This window comes from Danio rerio, chromosome 19, assembly GCF_052040795.2.
Source record: "Danio rerio strain M-AB ecotype USA chromosome 19, GRCz13ab, whole genome shotgun sequence".
Lineage (NCBI taxonomy): Eukaryota > Metazoa > Chordata > Actinopteri > Cypriniformes > Danionidae > Danio > Danio rerio.
This window is the reverse complement of record NC_141039.2, coordinates 37,938,882-37,962,255: the sequence shown is the minus strand read 5'-3', so window position 1 is coordinate 37,962,255 and position 23,374 is coordinate 37,938,882. Positions and strand designations below refer to the sequence as shown.

Here is a 23,374-nt window from a genome sequence, read left to right as displayed (position 1 = left end):
TCTATCTATCTATCTATCTATCTATCTATCTATCTATCTATCCATCCATCCATCCATCCATCCATCCATCCATCCATCCATCCATCCATCCATCCATCCATCCATCCATCCATCCATAATCAACTATTCACAGCAAGATGAGAGATACTTTGTTGCAATAGGTATCACTTCAAACTTTCACTATTAGTGATTAGCGTAGTAACCATAGAATCTAATAGCTAAATTTTACACATTTGATTCGTTGTGCAGTTTGTTTATATTTAAATATGAAATTAAATGTTTTTGCAATACATATTGCACTTATTTGGGAGACAAAGTTTACATGCAGTACCTATTTGAAAAATGAAGTTTACAGAGTTTACAACATTCATCTAATAAATGTTTATTGATTATTGTGTCACATTCTTTTGATATTCTTTTGATATCACTCTGATTGAGTGAGCCATGGATTTATAAAGAGTCACTTAACGTTACTTTAAGTGCATCCAACTTCATGCAGTCTTAAAGCGATGCATGCCAGTTAGCATCTGAAGAGCGACAGCCAGAGCTGCGATGACGACACCGATACACACGATTGGCTGAGTTCACCGCATGACAACAACCACGTGTGTTTCGTGTTTATAAAGGACAATATAGGTTTCACGAATTTCAAATCAAACTACTTTTTATACCACCTCTATCTTATACATTATGCTTATTTAAAGACTACAAATATTTTACGGTATTCATTTTTTATTTAATAATCTTTTTTGATAAGATTGTTTACATATGTTTATTTAGACTTTTTTTATACAAACGCACTATTTACTGCATTCAGCTCCATAAACTATTTAAATTATATATTTAGTAAACAACTTAAATATTAACTCAACTTAATGATGAACTTATCATCATTGATCCTGACACCCCTATTAAGGTTTCTTAACAAATTAAGTATAAATATATATTTTATTAAATATAAAAATATATCACATAAAATATTTTTTTTCCTGTGAAGCCATTTATGCAAAAGTTGTAAAAGTAACACCGATGTACCTGCTCTGTCTGGGAAACTTCTACTTAAAGTGTAGCTCACTTATTTAAGAAATGTCCTTTTGTTCAATCGTTTTGGATTAAATTGCTTTATCAGTGCATTAATTTTCCAAAACAATCTTAATCATTGTTTAAGACTTAATCAAAACACATTGTTTTGGGTTTTTTAGAGTTTTATATCTTTAAATTGAAATGAATGTAAAGCCTTTTTGGCATATTCAAACAAGAAGTAATAGCCTAAAGAGTGATATTTAAACTCCTACAATTTGTGCTTATTTCTTTTTATTTAATAGGCCTAATCATTTTTGTTTATATGGCACTCTCGTTTCCCCCTTATTTCTCTAATGCGTTTGTTATATATTTAATTCATAATTCAAAAATGAACTAGTTTGTAGAGGCTGTATTTTGTTTTATTTTACTGTAAATCTTTTGCTGTTACAAATAAAAAATCATAATGATCATAAAATGACTGCCACAACCTTGAGCCCCGAAGTGTCCAGCTTGAAGGCTCCGTTTTTAACTCCGCCCCCGCCTGCGCTCAGCTAATTTCATTGATCACCGGCTGCAGCTATAGTTGAAGTTGAACACACCTTTTGTTTCTAGATGAATCAGCCATTTTGAATGAATAATTTAATTTCATGATTCGGCAAAGTCAGGCTGCCATCTACAGGCATTTTTTTAAAGCAATCAAAAATACGATTCACACGTCAACACTGAAATTATGTATCAAATCCAGATGGAAATGTAAACTAAAATCAACTATTCACACCAAGATGGGAGAAACTTTGTCGTAATGAGTATTTCAAACTCACCTTAAACTTTCTCTATTAGCACCATAGAATCTAATAGCTTAATTTTACACATTTAATTATTTGTGCTCATGTGTATGAATGTGAGGAATGCGAGGTGCCTGGAAGGGCATCCACTGCATAAAGCATATGCTGGAATAGTTGGTGGCGACTCATTCTGCTTTAGTGACCCCTGATAAATAAGGGACTAAGCTGAAGGAAAATGAACGAATGAATGATTATTGTGTCACATTCTTTTTTGGTTGAGTGAACCAAGGATTTATAAACAATTACTGACTTTGTTTCTAGATAAATCTGCCATTTTGAATGTATCATTTAATCACTTTTTAAGTCAGGCTGCCATCTACTGGCATTTTTAAAGCAACCAAAAATACTAGATATCATTATTTTGTCACTATTGCACACCCCTAGCACTATGTTCTTGCTTTTCAAAGCTCCAAAATAGCCGAATCTGCTGTGATGTGACAAGTAATGACCTTCTCATTGAAAACATTGTGCAAATGGCACAGAGATAAACTGTCTCAAAACACACAATTTATTTGAATCACTGTAGGAAATGACTGTGCCATAATGTTATCAGGCTTTAAATGACCTTCACTGCAAAAACAACATTATCTCAACCATCCACACAATAATCTGCAGGTTTTAACTGTTGGTATCTTTAAAAAGAGCAATATCCTTTGCAAACAGAATGTTTTGGAGATAAGGCTGAATTTTGTTTGTCAGAGACGCACTGTAACAATGTTTGGCAGGGAATCTAAAACACGGTGACATCTAAGCTAAATGGATTTATCAAAGTCAAAATATTATTTAATGAGGCAGAATACTTTATATCCAAACTTTGGATAAAAGAGCCTCTAAATGAATAAATGTAAATGCAGCATCAGCCTGACTGCGTTTGATTACATCAGCGAAGAGTTATTTTTAAAGGGGTTAGATGAGGTAGAAATAGACACTTTGCACAAGGCAGGCTCGATGCTCCTGTTTTATGTTAGAGGTTTTGCTCTAAAAATATGACAGAGAGAAATGAATCTGGCCCTTAATGGAGTCCAAATCCTCGTCTTTCCACTTTTAGATGCTGACAAACTGTCCACCGATCTTCACAATACCGGAAATCTTGCTTGAACTATGAAAAAAAAAATGTTCAGGATTTACTTCTCTCTCTCTGTCTCTCCTTTCCAAATTCAGTAACCTTGTGAGGATAATGCGTAATGCAGATTGGGACTCGTCTATAGTGCACAAGCATAAATAATGCACGTAAACTTGCTCTCAAGTGGTTTTACTTCAGGATCCAGAATTTACATTAGATATCAAGTGGCGATCCAAATAAGCATCACAATTATTTATTGTTCAAAATCCCCATCCAATCAAAGCCTAAAATTTGTTTATATTTCCGTGAACTCCAAAATGATCTACTTCATAGCATGGACAGGACAGATTTTTACATAAATTTGCTTTATAAATGTCTAAATGTTGATGCTTTTCATGCTTTGTGGGCTAAAATTCACTAGTATAACTATCATTCATGCTTCATGGGCTGTGTAACCACTACTAAAAACTCATCTCTGATCACAGGGTTGGCGTTAGGATCTAAGAACCCTGTGAACAGAACCAGGACCCCTTCTTCATTCCCCCACCTCACGACAAACACAAACTAAATGTGCCTCAGGCAGGTGAGTGGGCTTGACAAACCACCTGTAGAAAACACACTCTTTCATCTCTTTGACACTGTAACCGACAAAAATTGTATTTCCTTTCACAACTTTAAAGGTCAGATGGATGGATGGATGGATGGATGGATGGATGGATGGATGGATGGATGGATGGATGGATGGATGGATGGACAGACAGACAAAATAGCATGTGGTGCTGATCATTCCAGGAGTCAGGAATAGTCTACAGATGGACTTTATTGACTGCAAATACTGAGTAAGTACCCTGATTGTTCTATTTAATGTTACATTTTGCAAACTTGGATAACTAATATGATCTACACGCTGCCAGGTGAATTTTTCCCTCTAGACACCAAGAGTTAATGTTGGTAAATAACATTGTACACACTGTAAAAAATTATTCTGCATTTTAGTATTTTCAACATAAAGTTTTTACTCTCTCAACTAGTCTGTAACAGAATGTGTGTCGACTCAAATTACAAATATGCTGAACCAGCATCCGTTAAGTGGCGCCCTATACTTCCAATCCAGCAGATGGCGAAATATGAACCATTATTACAGTTTGTCAACTGCCAGTTACAGACCAGAAGAAGTCAGACAAATTGGATATTTTTCACCAGAATTTTTAAATGTTTTTTCATCACGTTTGGTAAGTAATGCTTCTTTAAATTTGTGTTATTTAGTAAATTTACATACAAGAACTGTTTGTCTATGTATTGTTCCCAGTGTTAATGTTTCCAGAATAGATTAGACCTTTACTAATACATGTGGAGTTTGGCATACAGTAAACAAATATTTAAGCAACAGTAGACAAATAAGTTTAAAAGATTTCAGTAAATTTATATTTCAACGATTTACTGATTACTCTCATCTTGATTGTGTACACTATTTATTAAATATGTTATTATTATTTTATTATATTATATATGTTTTTTTTCCTAGAATTACTTCAAACAGTGTGAGGCACTTGGTGTTGATAAATTAAGTGGAGCTGCAAGTTTCACTACAACTAATCAACAAATTGTCATAAGACACTAAAAGCTGGAGCAATGCCATTATGCAAGAAATGATTTGTAGGTAAATATGTTTTGTCTTTTAGCTTTATTGTTTAACGTTTTGTAAATGTAAAGAAATAAAGTGAATAGATTTTTTGATGTTTTTATACAGCACACAGATTCTGAAGAAGAGCTGAGCACAGGGGTGACTCCTCGAAATCAGAAACTGTTGATGAACACTGGAGCAGATATCTGCAGTGCACGAGTACGCTCACTTAAAATTACATTGAAATAAAGATGTTGAGATCAGATTTTATAATCTTCCAAGTTCTGGTATCGTTTTTTTCCCCAGAGCCTGTGTTAGTTGTGTTTTTTGGAGTTTTACAGTTATTATTTTTTCTTTTTCCTTTTTGAGATTACTTTTACTTTACAATAATTTTGCACACAAATAAGAAAAATATTTTGTAAAGACAATACTGTAAGTACATTGTGCTTAATTGCTAAATTAGAAGTAAAAACCTTTGATAAAATGCGTAATGTTTTTTGTTGCCTGTTTTGTTTCTAATTGAGAAAATCTGTTAGATTAAGTTCAGTGAACTTAAAAATGTAATTTAATGTATTTAAACTAAACTCTGCAATTTCTGCTAACTTGATAATGTAAGTTAACCTATTAAAACTAAACTTTGCAAGTCTAATTAAGTTAAAATAAGATGTTGGGTCAATTATTTAACTCTCAACAAAACATTTTAAGTTGAGAATTTTACTTACTAGTATTTTTACACATATAGTTGAAGTCAGAATTATTTGCCCCCGTTAGAATTTTTTTTTTTTTTTCATTTTAACATTTCTCCTAAATGATGTTTAACAGAGCAAGGACATTTTCACAGTATGTCTGATAATATTTATGTCTGAGAAAGTTTTATTTGTTTTATTTCGGCTAGAATAAAAAGTTTTTATTTTTTAAAATCAATTTTAGGGTCAAAATTATTAGCCCCTTTAAGCTATAAATTTTTCTTATAGTCTACAGAACAAACCATCGTTGTACAATAACTTGCCTAATTACTCTAACTAGTTAACCTGATTAACCTAATTAAGCTCTTAAATATAACTTTAAGCTGTATAGAAGTGTCTTGAAAAATATCTAGTCAAATATTATGTACTGTCATCATGGCAAAGATAAAAATAAATCAATTATTAGAAATGAGTTATTAAAACTATTATGTTTAAAAATGTGTTGAAAAAATCTTCTCTCTGTTAAACAGAAATTGGGGAAAAAAGTAAACAGGTGGGCGAATAATTCAAGGGGTCTAATAATTCTGACTTCAACTGTAAGCTTTTAATTCCAATTTAGTTTGACCCTATCATAATCTATCAGTCAACTAAAAATCTAATACTGAAATGTAGTTTGAGAATTAAAAGCACCATGACTATTTTCCTTGTGATACATGATCAGGACGAACCTGTGACCCAATTTATGATCCCCTGGTTCTACAAAAAGAAGAGCTGGAAGCAGACAGAATGAGGTTCAGGAGGACAAAGCTAATTCACTACCTACCTTCTGCAGCCACTGCGTATTGTTCTCAGTGGCGCTCTCTAGGGTCTCCAGCTTCCTTTCCTGCCAGCTGGGTTCAGCGTGGGGCGACTCGGGGGCCGAGGGCGAGTCCCGCTGGAGGGAGTTGGTCACCTGGAAGTCTCCCGCAGGCCGGCACTGCTCCACCTCTGGCAGGATAAAAGTGTAGCGGCAGGGGCCATGCTGCACCTGGTGCTGCCGTCGCTCCGAGCCAATCGCCACCGCCACTGCTGCTGCCAGGTAGCACAGACACGGCAGGCTGCCCATCCCAGGAAACCACTGACGCTGGAGAAAATAATAATCCAAGGATGGATGAAATACTGCGGTCACTCAACTGGAAAGCAGGTTTGAAGAGAGTGTTTCTCTCGGATTAGCACTTTTGACTTTTGTGAAGTTCGGAGTTCAAGTTCTGCTTCTTTTTCTGTTCTTGATGGGTCGCTCCAGGGAGTCGTTTTTCCACTTGTAGTGCTGTTTGCCAAAAAAAAAAAAAGACGGCAGCCTAAAAGGGGAAGATTGTTTGCTATTCCTCGCTCACTTTACAGTCAGGACAGATCAGCAACAGAAACATCCTCTCTGTTTATTTACCCTCTCAATAGTTTTTCAGTCTCCTTCGGATCACAATCCTGCCTTGGATGCTTTGAGTTTGAGAACTTCTGAACTCAATGCCAGAGCTTTTTAAAGACCGAGTCTAACATCCCTTCTTTTGACACATAATCACTCACCCCCCCACCCTCTCTCTCTCTCTGTCTCTCCGTCTGTTATACACTCCCCCATTCCCTTTCTCAGCGTTTTGAGAATGGAAGCCTAAAAATGCCCAAAGCAACCAGCGGCAGCACCACCAACACACACAAAACAAGCCAAACAGTGAACATTCTCTTTTCATTAACCCCCTTTCCTCACGTTCGACCCCCTGTCGGCTTTGCCTCTCAGTATTGGCTTGTGGCTCCACACCTGCACCGCTACAAAGGCAAATAAGCAGGACATGATGATGTAAGGCATTAGCAGGGGTTAAACTGGGATTTTTGAGCTTTGGAAGCAATGATCTGATCTGATGAGTGCCTCTCAATATGGTGCCGCTGCAGAGGTATGCTGTGAAGTTTATGCATGTGAAATCTGAGAAAATATGTTTATTATTATTATTATTATTATTATTGTGTGTTCTACTGATGGTCATGGCTTCCAAATTTGTAATGTTGTATTTTATAGTATTTGCATTAAACATCAAATAAGGTGGGCAACACAGTGGCTTAGTGGTTAGCACTATTGCCTCACAGCAAGAAGGTTGCTGGATTCGAGCCGCAGCTGGGTCAGTTGGCATTTCTGTGTGGAGTTTGCATGTTCTCCTTGTGTTCGCGTGGGTTTCCTCCTGGTGCTCCGGTTTCCCCCACAGTCCAAAGACATGGGCTAGAGGTGATTTGGGTAAGCTAAATTTGTCTATAGTGTACAGTATCTGTGTATTTCCCAGTACTGGGTTGCAGCTGGAAGGTCATCCACTGCATGAAACATATGCCGAATAAGTAGCCGTTTCATTTTATTCACCCCTGATCAATAAAGGGACTAAGCCGAAGGAAAATGAATGAATGAATATTGTGCATGTGTGTGGTCCTAGTGTTCATTAAGTTCATCTTGGACCAAATTTGTGAAATTTTTGACCTTGTGGAAACTTTTTTAGTCCCCATTATAACACTGCATTATAAATCATCCATGAGCGCAGTACAATTACATTCTAAAACTTTATATACTTTTAGAGTTAGGGTTGAGAAAAAGGACAGAACCTACAGTTTGTACAGTTCAACATCCTAACCTCTATGGGAAGTCCCCATAAAACATGAAAACCCAATGTGTATGCGTCCATGTATGTGGTCTTGGTTTTTAATTAAGTTCATCACGAACCAAATTTGACATTTTTTTGTCCACTTTTTTGGTTTCAATTATAAAAATGGCAACCCAGGCTCATTCTGAATATGTGCCCCATATACAGTTGAAGCTTATATACCCTTTAAGCCAGCGGTTCTCAAACTTTTTTCATCAAGTACCACCTCAGAAAAAAATTGTCTCTCCAAGTACCACCAAAATGAGCAGTATTGAAATACAGTAGCGTAGTAGACCCAGTAAAGCAGCTACAACTCTGCACAGTTAAAAAACGTGGCAGATTACATTAGAAATATAGGTTATATGTCATATATGGCATATTATATACATCATTTTTGATAAATTTTGAAATGTGTGTAGCATGTACATGACATATTTCATTCCTCCGCGTACCACTAGAAGGAAGCTTGCGTACCACTAGTGGTACACGTACCACAGTTTGAGAACCACTGCTTTAAGCTATATTTTTTCTCGATAGTCTACAAACCACTGCTATACAACAACTTGCCTAATTACAATAACCTACCTAGTTAGGCTAATTAACCTAGTAAAACCTTTAAATGTCACTTTAAGCTGTATAGAAGTATCTTGAAAAACTGTGGCGACTCCAGATGAATAAAGGGACTAAGCCAAAGAAAAACAAAAAAAGAATGGTGTGCGTGTGCCTGGTCCTAGCATTCAATAAGTTCATCAAGGACCAAATTTGTACAAATTTTTACCTTGTGGAAACTTTTTTGGTCCCCATTATGAAACTGCATTATAGATCATCCATGAACATAGTAATATGACATTGTAAAACTTTTTTGTGCGTTTGTGTGAGGTTACATTTAGAGTTAGAGGTAAAGGACAGAATATACAGTTTGAGTATATATATTTTAAGTTCCAATAAAACATGAATACCCATTATGTGTGTGTATTTTTGACCTTATTGAAAACTTTTTTCGGTGCCCATTATAAAAAATGGCTAATAAATCCTTCAGAATGTAGTATTTTGACTATTTAACACTTTATAAGTTTGTGAGGTTGGGACAGTGTGCGAATTATACATTGACAAGGGGGTGTCAACTTTTTCAGCAGTAGTTTGGTAATACTTTCATTCATTCATTATTTATCTGGAGTCGCCACAGCAGAATGAACCGCCAACTGATCCACCGTATGCCCTTCCAGCTGCAACCCTGTACTGGGAAATACTCATTCACACTCATACACTATGCCCATTTTAGCTAACCCAATTCACTTATAGCGCATATCTTTTGACTTGTTGGGGAAACCGGAATACCTGGAGGAAACCAACGCGAACACGGAGAGAACATGCCAACTCCGCACAAAAACGCCAACTGGCCCAACTAGAACTCGAACCAGCGACCTTCTTGCTGTGAGGCAATCGTGCTACTCACTGCGCCACCATGATGCCATATATGCTTCAGTGAATCAAATTTATGAATGTATTTAAATTACATCTAATTCATTTATAATATATTTCAGTGTTTTGAGGTATATTTAGAAATGATTTTAGAGGTTACTGTAGGTCAAACTATTCAAAATATGTGTTTAATATTTCTTTTTTTTTAGGAAAAACTAGTGGAGGTTTGACAGGACTCAGGAGCAACCGTGTCTGTTTGACGTTTCATACAGAAAGAAATTAGTTTATTATCAACGTTGAGGACAAATGGCTAATTCCCTTTAAACCCAGGTAAGCAAATATATACATTTTCTAACCCATTAAAGGCTTCTTCCTCATTATGTAGTTAATATCAAAATATATACTACGTGTTTTTGGCTGTGAGACGTAGTTTGGACGAAGTTGTCGGCGATTCTTCCTATAGTAAAGTCATGCAATGTGAAAGTCCCTGTTGCCGATTCATCTTGCATTGTAAACAAAGCAGCGACGAAACACTAGCCCAGATAGTCATGCAGTGTGAAAACATCTGTGACACAACTACTTTGAAAATCATGCAGTCTGAACTCGGCATAAAATCGGTGCTCTAGAACTGCCAGTTTCAGGTTGTTGAATGAATGTTTCTGAAATACTCAGACCAGTCGTGCCACAATGTCACTTAAATCACCATTTTTCCTCATTCTGATGCTCTGTTTGAACTGCAGCAGATCATCTTGATCAAGTCTACAGTTGCTGCCATGTGATTGGTTCATTAGAAATTTGTTAACAAGCAGTTGGCCAGATGTACCTAATAAAGTGACCAGTAAGTGTATATGAATCGATTTGATGTTAAAAACCAACCAGTTTCAGCTGCCATATTCAACACACAAGTTATATAGACTGCTTTTATGCTACTTCTTTTAGTCTTTTAGTTATTGGGGATCACACAGTGTTTGTGTGTGTGTGTGTGTGTGTGTGTGTGTGTGTGTGTGTGTGTGTGTGTGTGTGTGTGTGTGTGTGTGTGTGTGTGTAAGTGTGTGTGTGTGTGTGTGTGTGTGTGTGTGTGTGTGTGTGTGTGTGTGTGTGTGTGTGTGTGTGTGTGTGTGTGTGTGTGTGTGTGTGTGTGCGTGTGTTTGTGTGTGTGTGTGTGTGTGTGTGTGTGTGTGTGTGTGTGTGTGTGTGTGTGTGTGTTTTCTTTTTACTGTTTTTTACTATAAATTAAATGGGGAAAAACATGGAATTTACTACCCAAAAATAAAAGAATTTGCTTTGCTTTTAAAACTACACACATTTTTTGACCATACTGTATATGCTGCACTATTTTAACAAGTAAATTGATTAATTTGTACTTTTTCAGCTTTTTTTAACAGTGTAGTGATCTCAGACTGGGTCTTGCAATAAAAAGCAAGCATCTGGTTGACTGAACCACATCTGCTCTGCAAATGAATGCAACTGATTGTCAAAGAATCTGCTACTTATTTCTTCTTCTTTGAATCAGACCTACTGGGATACTGCTCTGGATTGCCCTGACCGCTGGGCATCATTCTCATAGTTTACAATGCAGACTTTGTGTGCCTATAAAAGTCATCCTTCCATTACTAGTTCTCACTGACAAACACAGCCTGACGTTTTACACTGCGTACCATCAAGCGAATCGCACAAGCTCTCAGGAACATCGTTCTCATAGTTTACAATGCAGACTTTGTGTGTGCATAAAAGTCATCCTTCCATTACTTCAGTGTCCTTCATTAATTTCACCACCCTTGGCGAATATGAAGGCTAAAATATATGTTTTGCTGACAATATTTACCAAACACTCACTCAATGATTCATTGCAAAGATTGTTGAACTAGACAAACTAGAAGTAGTTGAAAGACACTGGCAAATACACTGAAAATAATAATTGGATTAAAATAACAATAATTAAGAAATCTCATGCAATTGGAAGCATTATAAACCACCATAGAAAGAGATGTGTGTCTAAAGGTCTTTGTACACTGAAGTACGAAATTTTCGTTTGCGTTTTGTTCATATCCATATCCATTCGTCAAGTAAACAAACCTTGCACACAGAGGCTGATGCGTATTATTAATCCATTCCGAGGTAAACGCAAAGCATTTCGGAGTCAATTCAAGCAGTACATTCTTCTCCTTTCTCTTCTTCAAAAAAGAAAAAGAAAGAAAAGAATAGATCAAAATCTGCGCTTTGATTATCCTGAAATTCATACATTAATTTTCTTTTCAGCTTAGTCCCTTTATTAATCAGGGGTCGCCACAGCAGATTGAAACGTCAACTTTTCCAGCATATGTTTTACACAGCGGATGCCCTTCCAGCCGCAACCCATCACTTGGAAACATCCATATACACCCATTCACACACATAAACTATGGACAAATTAGCCTACCCAATTCACCTGTAGTGCCATTCTTTGGACTTTGTGGGGGAAGGGCCATGACACCCCCCACTTTCGGGTAAATTCTACTTCAGAATTTTTTCAAAAGATGCATGATTAATGGGCGTGGAGCTCCGCGAGCATCGGGCAGGAGTGGGCGTGGCCAGCAGGGGAGAACGTGAGCGAACAACTGTTGTTGTCAGTTAGCTCACAAATTGAGACAAACCGTGAGGAGACGCATGAGTTTATAGTTTACAAAGTTAAAATGCAAAGAAATGAACAGTGATTTAGTGCCCTGCTACATTTGTTATTCGTAATTTCATATACACATAACCACAATTTATATCATTATAAAGATAAGTGTGTTCATGTAAACCCTATAAATGAGGATTCTCCCTCAATCCCCGTATCCAGCAGACTCAGTGCAGCAGGTCTCCTGACCTGTCTATTTTAACGATTAGCCCTGCTGGTAATCTGGAGGATTTAGGCAAACACAGCAGCACAGTGATGTGTCTGAATGTGAACGAACTCCTGATAAAAGACAGCGTCCGCCATTCTCTAATTCTCGTGCTGCTCTCCCGACAAAAATGCTAGCAGCACACACACAGCTTTGCTGTATGATCGGCCCTGACAAGATCGCGGGGGAAAACATGCAACAAACCCCGTGGATCATGGAAACAAACGCATATGAGCCTTCATAAACGGCTAAATACTGAGTGCTTGGGTCCGTGTCTCACAGCTCGGGCTTGACTCTGGCAGATCTGGCAGGTCCCATGAATAATTAAGCAGCCGGGTCTTCTCATAGGATAAGAAAACTCCGCTATGAATAATAATAAGAAACCGACGCGTCATCATTGCACTTGCAGTACTGCGCTACGTCGCCGATTTTGATCCTGCCCCAAAAATCATTTTAAACCCGGAAGCTGAAATAAGCTGACAAAAGCTCTAAATTATCCAGTTTTTGAGCTGACAGGTGCTCAAATTGTCTTAACTGATGCTCAACACACACAAATCTGTTAATATATAAAAAAAAAAAAGTTCACCAGTGTGTCCTGAACCTTTAAGAGTTTTCATTAACCTATCAGTGAAAGGGATAATTTTCACCAATGCTTGCACACTCATACTTATGGACTCCTCCGAAAATACATGCGTCATTTCATTTACAAAACATGTTTAAATAACAGATGAATGCTTTTTAGAACAAAATTCCATGTGTTATTGTGATAAACAACACTCATATGACACTTTTTACCCGGAGCTTCAGTAGATCTAACCTCTCCTCAATCGCGTTTGCCTAGCGAGAGCAGGCAGAACCGGAAAATTCCACTTAAAGGGACCACGTACCATTTTCCGCAAAACACAAATACATTGAAAACAAGCACAACTATGAAATCATTAACTCTGAAATATAAGATATTTAAAGAACAACTTTAAAAGTATGAAATTAATTGAAATTAATTGATGGTTACAAGAAAAATAATTTTTAATGAAATTGATATAAAATATACAAAATAGCACTTGTGACATAAACAAGTCCTAAACAGAGACTGGCAGAACTTATATACATCATAATAGATGGCGGCAACGTTGAAGTCTTGGAGCGACAGACAGAAAGCGGACCAGGCTTTCTACTATTATCTCTATGGGCAGGCAGTACGTCAAATGTATGGACCAGAGGCGCCACTAGGTGAAAGTTAGGATGATTCTAAGTGCCCACACCATTATTGGGTCCCCAGAGATATTATTACGGGCAAAACGATCCCACCCCACCCCCCTGCTCTTCACTTTCGTCCGTGACAACTACCCAATACCATTCCCACCGTGCCAGTTTGATGGAGCGAGTGTTTACAAGTGTAGTCTCGTAAAAGAGATCAAGACATAAACATCCACTGCCAGCTAGCATTTTGATACGTTATTGCAGAGGAACAAAAATATGCTAAACTATAAATGCATGACTATGCACGTTGCATGTGCCATTGGCCACGCCGATCACTTAATGCAGAAGTATAAACCAGGCTATTCAACCGCAACAACACTCTTCACCCAATCAACCCACTAACAACTGCGACAATCCACATCCATAGAACCACCCCCCTGCCCCCGCTTCAAGCTGGTCCTCGTTAGACGACCACAAAATGTTGTCATAGCGCCTGTGCTGGCCAGTGGTTTTAACATGGAGTTTTAGGGTTTAAAAAACACTGTAGTCTCCATAGTCTTCATTCTCCTGAGCAACTTCTTTTGACATTTTCACTGTTTTCACAGAGATAACGTTAGTCCTGTTTTAAATCTGCCACTATGCTGATGCATATGCGTTTACAGCTCCACCCCTTTTGAAAAGTGGCCTGGGAGCACAATCTCATTTGGATTTAAAGTGACAGTCAACCAGGGGCAGACTGGGACAAAAATTCAGCCCAGGGAGTGTAGCCACACCAGCCCACATTACCACACGGACACGCACATTCACTGCTTATATTGGTGTACAGATGGTGAAATAATATAAGCGGTACCATATGTGATAGATATTTAATCGTTTAATGTATGTGACTGTAACAAAAACAACCTTTTGTCATTCTTTGCGCCTCTACCTAACAATTAAATACATACTGTAACCCATGCGTGTATTTAATGTTTTACTTTAAAGACTAGCTTTGTATTCAGAGTTCACTACAAATGCCTTTAGTACTATGGCTATAGCTATAGTTTTTTGCATGTTAGACCATATTGCTTGTACAGTAGCATGCAGCAGTCTGTATAGCCTAAATACATTATCTGCCGATAATGACATTTTAAAATGTACGGGAGTTCTACGCAAAGCTTACAACTGTTAAACAGTGTAGGTTACTGTCAAAAACAGCCTAAGTAGCGTGAATGGTGTCAAAATGACTTTTATATATTTTAGTATAATGACTTGGAAGTATATTTCTGTTTTCTTCTCACCTCCTCTATTGGCTACTGTCCTCCGATGCAGCAGTCAAATTTCTTTCGAGAATATTTCAGTTAATTTTATGCATTTGGCAGCGTCTGGTTTTAGAGCCTTTTCTTTTTTTTTTGCTTTCTTGGAGCTTTTCAGCACCGCCTTTCCATCACTGACAATTAGCTTGTGTTGCACTCACAGTTTGTTTGACATTCTTGCCAGATTTTGATTACATTTGTGTAACCTCTCAAAATCAGCCGGATGTCACTGACTGGACCAAATGCTTAACATTTAATTATTATTGTTATTATTATTATTATCATTATAATATTCAGATCTTGCAAGAGATAAAAGTTGCCTGCATGTAAAAGCAATACATATTAAGAAATAAAAATATTTTTAAAAACTGACCGGCCCACATTTAAAAAATGGTCCGCCATTCTGGCATTTGCCAGAATTGCCAGATGGCCAATCCACCCCTGCAGTCAACAAAACAACATAATGTGAATCAAAGCCTACAGCCTAAAAGTTTCAAAGAGTTACAAAAAACTATTCATGTGATATTTTGAGCTGAAGCTTCACATAGGGACATCAAAAACATATTTTACATCTTGTAAAAATGGTCATATGTCCCCTTTAAAAATATTTCAAGAAAAAAATAACATCTTTCATCCAAAAAAATCAAGTATCTTCACTCTTTTTTTTTTTTCTTTTTATTCATATTTTAAGCAGACAATCAAAAGGTTAAACAATAAAGACATTTGTTGTACAATTTAATACCATACTGTACAGTGCCTGTAGTTCCCACCTACTAACAAAGCCTGGCCTTTTAGACTGTATACCATCGACTAATATACGAATAGCACAAGCTCTCAGGAACATCTGAGAACTTAAATCTTCCTCGCAGTCAATCCCATTCACTTGAACTGTTTCCTTTTACACTTTTCCACGCCGTAATTCATAAATGGTTTACACAAAATGAAAAGTTAGTAGCTGTAAAAATCCTGTGGGTATATAATGGGATTAAGTTGCCAACACAAACTGAAATTAATTGTCCATACGTTGTCTTTCCTCTGACAGAAGCTTGTCTCCTTCTCTCCATATCTTCTATCACACGTCTGGAGCAGCACAACCAGGTTCATTTGTCTTGCTAAATTCTTGAGCGCAGCACTTAAATAAGAACAGTCTGCTGGCCATGACGTGATGCCTCCAGATCAGGCTGTGTGGGCGATTGCTTTTTTAAATTTCAGAATGCCTTTAATGTCATTATGTCCATCAAGAAAACTAGTCAAAGCATGCAGAAAAAGACCCATTTAAACCTTAGCCATTTTTTTCATGTTCCAATTTCAAGATTTTTTTTTATAAATTAATTTGACTCAAGTTTAAATTATGTTGCTAAATTTTTCATTTTATGTTGCCAGATTTTAAAAGACTTGCCTTATTTGACATTGATTAATAATTCAAAATTACTTTATCTGCTTGTTCAAACTACTTATTTAAAATGTTGAAACAACACAATTCTTAAAGATTTTTAAGGGAGACAACTTACTAGTTTTATGCACAATTTTAAACAATTAAAGTTAACTTAATCTATTTGAGTTGGGACAACTTGAAGGAATTGTGTGGAACCAAGCATTTTTACAGCATTTTTACAAAATTAGTAATTATTTTACTATAATGTTTGGGACTTTTGTGTATTTTTATACAATAATACATAATGTAACAACAGTGACACAATAATTAGTGTGTTATTGAAATTTCATGAAGTACACATTTGAAATTACTTTGTTACATTTTTGGGGAGATTGGGTTTGTTTACTTTTCATAGCAATATCTGGCAACACTTCATCCACATACAGTGAGTCACAGTAAAAGTGAAAACTTAAACAAATTACTTTGACTTGTTACAATTAAATGAATTAAGTTTGATAAACTTAATCTATAACAGATTTCAGTAATAAATTGAGTTAGTTATTTTAAGTGTAACAAGTTTTTGTATTTTTTTAATGGCAAGTATTACTAGTTTACTAGTGTACAATACTAGTACTTGCCACAAAACAAAAAAGTATTATTATTTTATTATTATATTAACATGGGAAGGAAATTATTTGTACTGTAAAGATGTATTTTTACTTTTAATATTATATTAACAATAATAAATTGAATGATTTGTACTGTACTGTATGTACTATTCCATTCTTTTTCTTAAATACATTTCTAATACTTGTTACACCTAAAAGAACTAAATTAATATATTACTGAAAACTGTCATAAATTAAGTTTGTCAAACTTAATTCATTTAATTTTAACAAGTCGAAGTAATTTGTTTAAGTTTTCACTTTTTACAGTGCTGGTAACAATTAAAATAAGCGCACGCAAATATTTTGCAGAGAAAATCACATTTGTTGACACAAAATAATTCTAATAATTCAATGCAATCTCACGGGAATTCGTAACTTTTTGATTTAGTGGCTAATTCGTCTGAATTCGTACAATCTATTTTGTACAATTTTGTACGTTTTGCACATCACCCAATGACTGTTGGGTTTACGGGTGAAGTTGGGTGCCACGCCTCTTTTTTAAAATTATACAATTTCATACGATTGAACTCATATTATTTAGCCACTAAACTGACAAAACGTAAAATACTTAAGCTTTTTAGTGAGATCAGGCTGGGGTGAGATTCCCAAACAATGACATAACTCGCAGCTGAACTATCATAGTACGATGCATCGTTTAGGAAATGAACTATATAGTGACGAGTGTTTCCCAAAACCCATAGTTTCTCTGTCGCAGATCCAATGTTTGAACCAAATTAATTATAATGTAAAACGGCCATAATGATGCTCTAAATGGGGCGGAATGACTTCTTTAGAGAATAAACCCATAATTTTTTTAAGCAAATTATATTGTTTTACACGCACACATATAAAAAAGCCAATATTAGTTTTGATAAAAACATGCACTCATTTTCCATATTAATTGAAATATATGTAAATGACACATATATGGTCTGTTTCTTTTACAAATGTTATTGAGAGCATAACATTCAAACCACTTGCACAAAGAGAACACATTCTATTATCATATATAAATTATATAAATAAATAATATATAAATAATAATTTTTATTAAAAAAATTTATTAAAATAATATTTATTATTTATTAGGAAATGAAGAAAAAATCCTATTTTAATAATATTAATAATAATAATAATAATAATAATCATTATTATTAAGTAGGATATTGTTTTTTAAGTCTAATTTTACAATTTGACACATGCAAACCACTGCAGAAATGTTTGAACCAACAGACCCATGTCATATACAGTACAGACACTTAATAAATAACCTACTATAAATGAAAAGTATTAACGTATGTTATATATTTTTGTTTCCTCAAGTTTTAGAGATGCAACATAAATTCCGCTTTTAAGGTCACCTATAACTTTCACCATAAGGCTGTTTAAAATGTCTTCAATGTGCACTGCAAAGGGAACGCAATTGTAAACATGAAGGCCACTAAAACTGAACTGCAAAAATAGTTTAAAGGGAAAATACATGATGACTTTAATGCTTTTTTAAATCATTCCAAGTTTAGAATGTTATGAAGGAATATGGCATAGTGGGGACAACTGGCAGTAGAACATAGCCAGGGACTAACCGCTGTGTAAAACAAATGCCAAATTAGTTGGTGGTTAATTCTGTTGTGGTGACCATTGTGGAGGGAAAATTAATTAATGAATGAAAAATCTTCTAAATGGGCCTAGCTCTATACTTTGATTAGTGATGTTTTATAAACATATTTTAGGAGGAGCGTGTGCAGATGTGTCACAATCACCAGCAATCGAATTCGTTTAGATCGCTGGTTCTCACTTATCAAACCATGGACTACACTTCCGCCTTTTCCTGGACTACATATTCATACATGCACTTCGCCCAGACACACATGCTTACTTATCTAGACTGATTACATTCACAATACCTAAGGATTGTCAGAGACTGATTGCAAACACTACTTAAGCCACACATTCACCCTTTCACTCTGCCAAGTCTTGTTTATCTTAGACCAGTGGTTCTCAAATTTTTTTCATCAAGTACCACCTCAGAAAAAAAATAGTCTCTCCAAGTACCACCAAAAAGAGCAGTTTTGAAATACAGTAGTATAGTAGGCCCAGTAAAGCAGCTAAAACTCTGCACAGTTAAAAAATGTGGCAAATTACCTCAGAAATATAAGCTATATGTCATATATGGCATATTATATACATCATTTTTGATAAATTTTGAAATATATGTAGCATGTACATGACATATTTCATTCCTCCGCGTACCACTAGAAGGAAGCCTGCGTACCACTAGTGGTACACGTACCACAGTTTGAGAACCACTGTCTTAGACGACATTACAACGCGTTACTCCTGTCTAGTTTTCCTGTGTTTTCAACCTAGCCTTGTATTCTCGTTCTCCCTGCCTGCTGCCTGCCTTTTGACCTCTTGCCTGTGTTTGACTACGATTCTGGACTGCCTGTACATACCTACCCAGCCGGCATTTCAACGGTGATTCAACGTTGAATCAACGTCAGGTCTATGGTTGGATCAACGTTGAATTACCTTTCGATTTTGCAAATTGGATCAACGTTTATATAGTGACGTTGTTTCACCGTCGGACCACCACCGGTGATTCACCGTTGAAATCACAACGTTGTTTCACTCTTACCTTCTTCATGGGTGAATTGTGGTCGTTTTGTAGACGTTGAATGAAGGTTGAATTACCTTTCGATTTTGCAAATTGGATCAACGTTGATACCGTGACGTTGTTTCACCGTCATACATTTCAACGTAAGTTAAATAGAAACTACATACAACGCAAAGTCCATAAATATAGCAAACACTAATAAAAAATACACGACACAAATACACAACTTAGTCTGTGTATCAATTTATTTAATACACACCTCATTATTTCAATTATTCTAAATATACAGCAACATTTACAGCATACATAGTTCATTAAAACCATGCAGGTTACTATACATGCTGTACACTCAAATACAGAAAAAAGGCATACAATTAAATAGTCACTTTTTAATTAGGTTTCATGAATTAAAGTTAATGTTTACTAACATGAACAGAGAACAAATACTTGTACAGCATTTATTAATCATTTAATTAATTGAAATATGTCCCGATGCTATTAAAATCAAAATGTGTGCTTGTTAACATAATGCACTGAGCTGACATGAACTGTACTTTCTTTATATGAAAGATGCTTCATTGCTCTTTGTTCATGTTAGTAAATACATTAACACTTACTAATACAACCTTATTGTAAAGTGTTACTGTCTTCAGAAAGACAGATACTAACTAAATTAAACTAAGTAACTAAACTACGCTTCAATTCTGTTTACAAAGTTTACAAAATACCCATTTTTAAAGTGGCTGCAGTAAAAAAATAAAATAAAAAACATCACTCACAACTAAGAATCACAAGTGAAATACATTACATCTGTTTGAGGTTTTATAGGTTGAGAGAAACACTTGAGGTAAAAGATGGCACTGAGGACAAAGAATCAAGTGTAAAACACTAAATCATCTATATCAGTCTAGCAGTTAAATACATATTTATTTCTCAAACACCAGGTGAGTTTCCTACAAAATCAATAATGAGGTTTGCTATTCCAATTCATTGTGAATGAATGGCTTCACTTTCACAATAGTGAAAACTCATGCTATAATCTAATCCTGGCATTACTCCTTCACTTTGCAGGTCTGCATGCTAAATATTTAGTAGTTTTTTTTTTTTTTTGTATAAAGTACATCTATTGTGTTTAGCATTACTGCAGCAAAACTGAGCACCTGTGACAGTGGAACATAGACAAATATTTCAGTAAATCATCAAGAAAATGTGTAGAATATATGGTTTGATTCTCTCTCACAAACACAACAGTAAAAGCAATTTGTTATTCCATTATTATTATTAGTATCATAAAAATTGCATGTTCACATGGGTCTTATAATAATGGCTCACATTTGTGAATGTAGGACCACTATTTCACTATTACATGTCACATTAAGTGTTCATATAGGTTCTGTTATTAATTACTTGTGTCATCCCAGAGACCTGTTAATCTTCAGAACACAAACTAAAATATTTTTGATTAAATGCTCCTCATCCTCTACAGACAGCAATGGTCCCAAGATGGTCATTGTCAAGATAAGGCACAAAACACATTGTCAAAACGTTCCATGTGACTTCAGTGATTTCCACTGTGAACATACCAAGCTCCAACAACACTTTAGTGAGGCAAAACAAAACAGTAAATACAAATGTGTTTGCGTATATCTCTCCCGCATCAGATCAGCATGTGTGTTTACTACGAGCAGTATGCACACACCATGACCTGTTGTGGCAAAGGCAAACAAGTTATTTTTACAGTACTTACTGTGATATAACCTTTATGACAAATGTACTGGACCTGTTACACATATCACTATCTTTTATGAACACAAATTTCACTGTAACGGATGCTATTGTTTTGCTCCGGTTATACCTTTAGAGAACACCGTACTAGTCAGACATCCATACAAAAGCAGAGAGTTTGGTCTTGTGTAGCAGAACTGCAATAGATGTCTGTCTGTCTAGGCTGACACTGGTTTAGGCCATCAGTATGTCCTTGATGCCCTCAAATGGAGCTTCCAGAAAACCTGCAATAAATGAAATATGAGGTTACAACTAAGTTGGTATCAGCTATAATACAAAGTGAAATTCAAATATTTGTTTTTTATTGAATCCAAATTTGTCCTATAATATTGCCACACTCAATAATTTTGACTCATCCATCTGAATATTCCTAACTAAGAAAAGTGAAGAATTAGGTGTGATGTCGTCAGGAAGCCCTTCGCCACTACTGGTGCCAGCATTTCCAGAATTCAAATTTCAGATTCTCGAAAAAATTGCTTTTTTTTTTAACCAAGGCTGCAGTAAAGAATCATGAAACATTCAACACATCTAATAATTACAAGTTGTTGTAAACCATTACATGTACTGTAAAAGCTGTTTAAAGCTTTTTAGACATGGTTGAGAAAAACTCTAGAAGGAGTAGCACTTCTGCAAAAGTCTGCATGTAGGACAGAGAATTAAAGGGATAGTTCAAAATTTGTATTCTGTCGTCATTTACTGACCACGTTGAACACAAAAGAAGATATTTTGAAGAAAGCTGCAAATCTATTTAACCATTGACTTCTATAGTATTTTTTTCTACTATGGAGGTCAATGTTTACAGGTTTTTAGTTTTTTTTTTTAGTGTTTTAAACCATTTGGGGAGTAAAATGTGAGTAAATTTTCATTCTTGGGTGAACTATCCCTTTCAGTTGGAAAACACCAGAATTCTTAAGTAGACCCTTTTCGCAAGACAGATGATGCATTTCATTTGTCATCTTAATCCTCAAGTTTTTAATATTTAGATTTATTTAAATAGCATGTTTATTTATTTGTTTTAATGACATTTAATAAAAACAACTTCTCAATGACATCACATGTACTGGACCTGGTACACATGTATCACTATTTTTTTGAATACAAATTTCACTGTAACAGGTGCTGTTGTTTTGCTCCAGTAATACCTTTAGAGAACACAGTAGTAGTCAAGACATCCATACAAAAGCCTTGGCATGGAGTAGCAGAACTGCAGTCTGTCCAGGTAGGCTATCTGCGTGTTCTTGATGCCCCTCAACTGGACCTTCCAGAAAACTCAGAAAGTTAAAACCCATTACACCTTTTATCTGCTACTATACAAAGTGTAATTTAAGCATTAATTTCTCACTAAATACATATTTGTTCCCCAATACTGTCACATAGTATAACATCACAACATGATTTCACAATAATAATATCAATATAACAATATAATATAACAACATAGCCTAACAATCAATAAACAAACATATTAGAAAGAGAATATCACCATGCTTTTGGTTAACCAAAGCACTAAGAAGATTTAACAGATAGCTTAGTTAAAGGTAAAGTAAACTTACATGGACAAAGCCTTTTCCATTCAATGCTGTGCAAGTTAGTGAGTCTCTGGAGTAAGTTACATGTCTAAAAGCAAAAACAACAACAACAGTGAAACGACAGCAGTTCACTTTGTAATAATAACACTAATAATACAGCGTATAAAATGGATATTGTTTTATAACGTTGCTCAGTAACTTTAAACTGCGTTTGGAGTTTATCGCTTTGAATTTGCCATAAAAACGCTCATTTAGACTAACGTTAAACATGTGACATTACCTCGAGGTTAGCTGCATCACCGGAGCGCAAACAAGACTAAAAACAAACTGGAAAGTTTTAAATGCTTCAAAATTCGAAACACTACACCAAGTCACATTTAAGATGTGTGTAAAGCAAAATCGGGGGGTAAATAAAACTTTAAAGCATCTAAAAACACGCTTACCTCTGAATTCTGCTGCACTGCAGGTCAGGTGTTCGTAATTAAGTGAAGTGAAGCGCTGCGCGTGGCCGCGTGCGCCGAGTCCTCCGATACCATGGTAACCAAACATGTTGAATATTGGGTGAAGCCATGACGTTAATTCAACATACAGACCATGATAAAAAAATGTCAACGTTGATTTGTACAAGGATTTCTGTAACTTTTTTCAACCATTTATCATTCAACATTGTTTTAACATTAAAGCAACAACTGACGTATTTTCAACCACATTTCAACGTTGAAGCCTTGTC

The 23,374-nt window shown here is 35.7% G+C and overlaps 1 protein-coding gene and 2 long non-coding RNA genes across 3 annotated transcripts in view; 1 reads left to right on the top strand and 2 right to left on the bottom strand.

Moving 5' to 3' along the window:
* Window positions 1-6,357, bottom strand: part of angpt2b (angiopoietin 2b) — a 58,637-nt gene extending 52,280 nt beyond the window's left edge. Inside the window, 1 exon segment of the mRNA NM_131814.1 lies at window positions 6,065-6,357. Coding sequence (NP_571889.1) covers window positions 6,065-6,346 — 282 coding nt within the window. The 5' untranslated portion in view covers window positions 6,347-6,357.
* LOC148679804 (uncharacterized) lies at window positions 3,177-5,210 on the top strand. Its single transcript, XR_015945369.1, has 4 exons — window positions 3,177-3,514; window positions 3,612-4,163; window positions 4,457-4,591; window positions 4,682-5,210. It is a non-coding gene; the product is annotated as an uncharacterized LOC148679804 (long non-coding RNA).
* Window positions 6,358-19,557: 13,200 nt separating the features above from the next.
* On the bottom strand, window positions 19,558-23,172 carry LOC148679803 (uncharacterized). The gene is made up of 4 exons (XR_015945368.1): window positions 23,088-23,172; window positions 22,669-22,732; window positions 22,258-22,373; window positions 19,558-21,339 (listed from the first exon to the last, which is right to left on the bottom strand). It is a non-coding gene; the product is annotated as an uncharacterized LOC148679803 (long non-coding RNA).
* Between the last annotated feature and the right edge of the window lie 202 nt (window positions 23,173-23,374).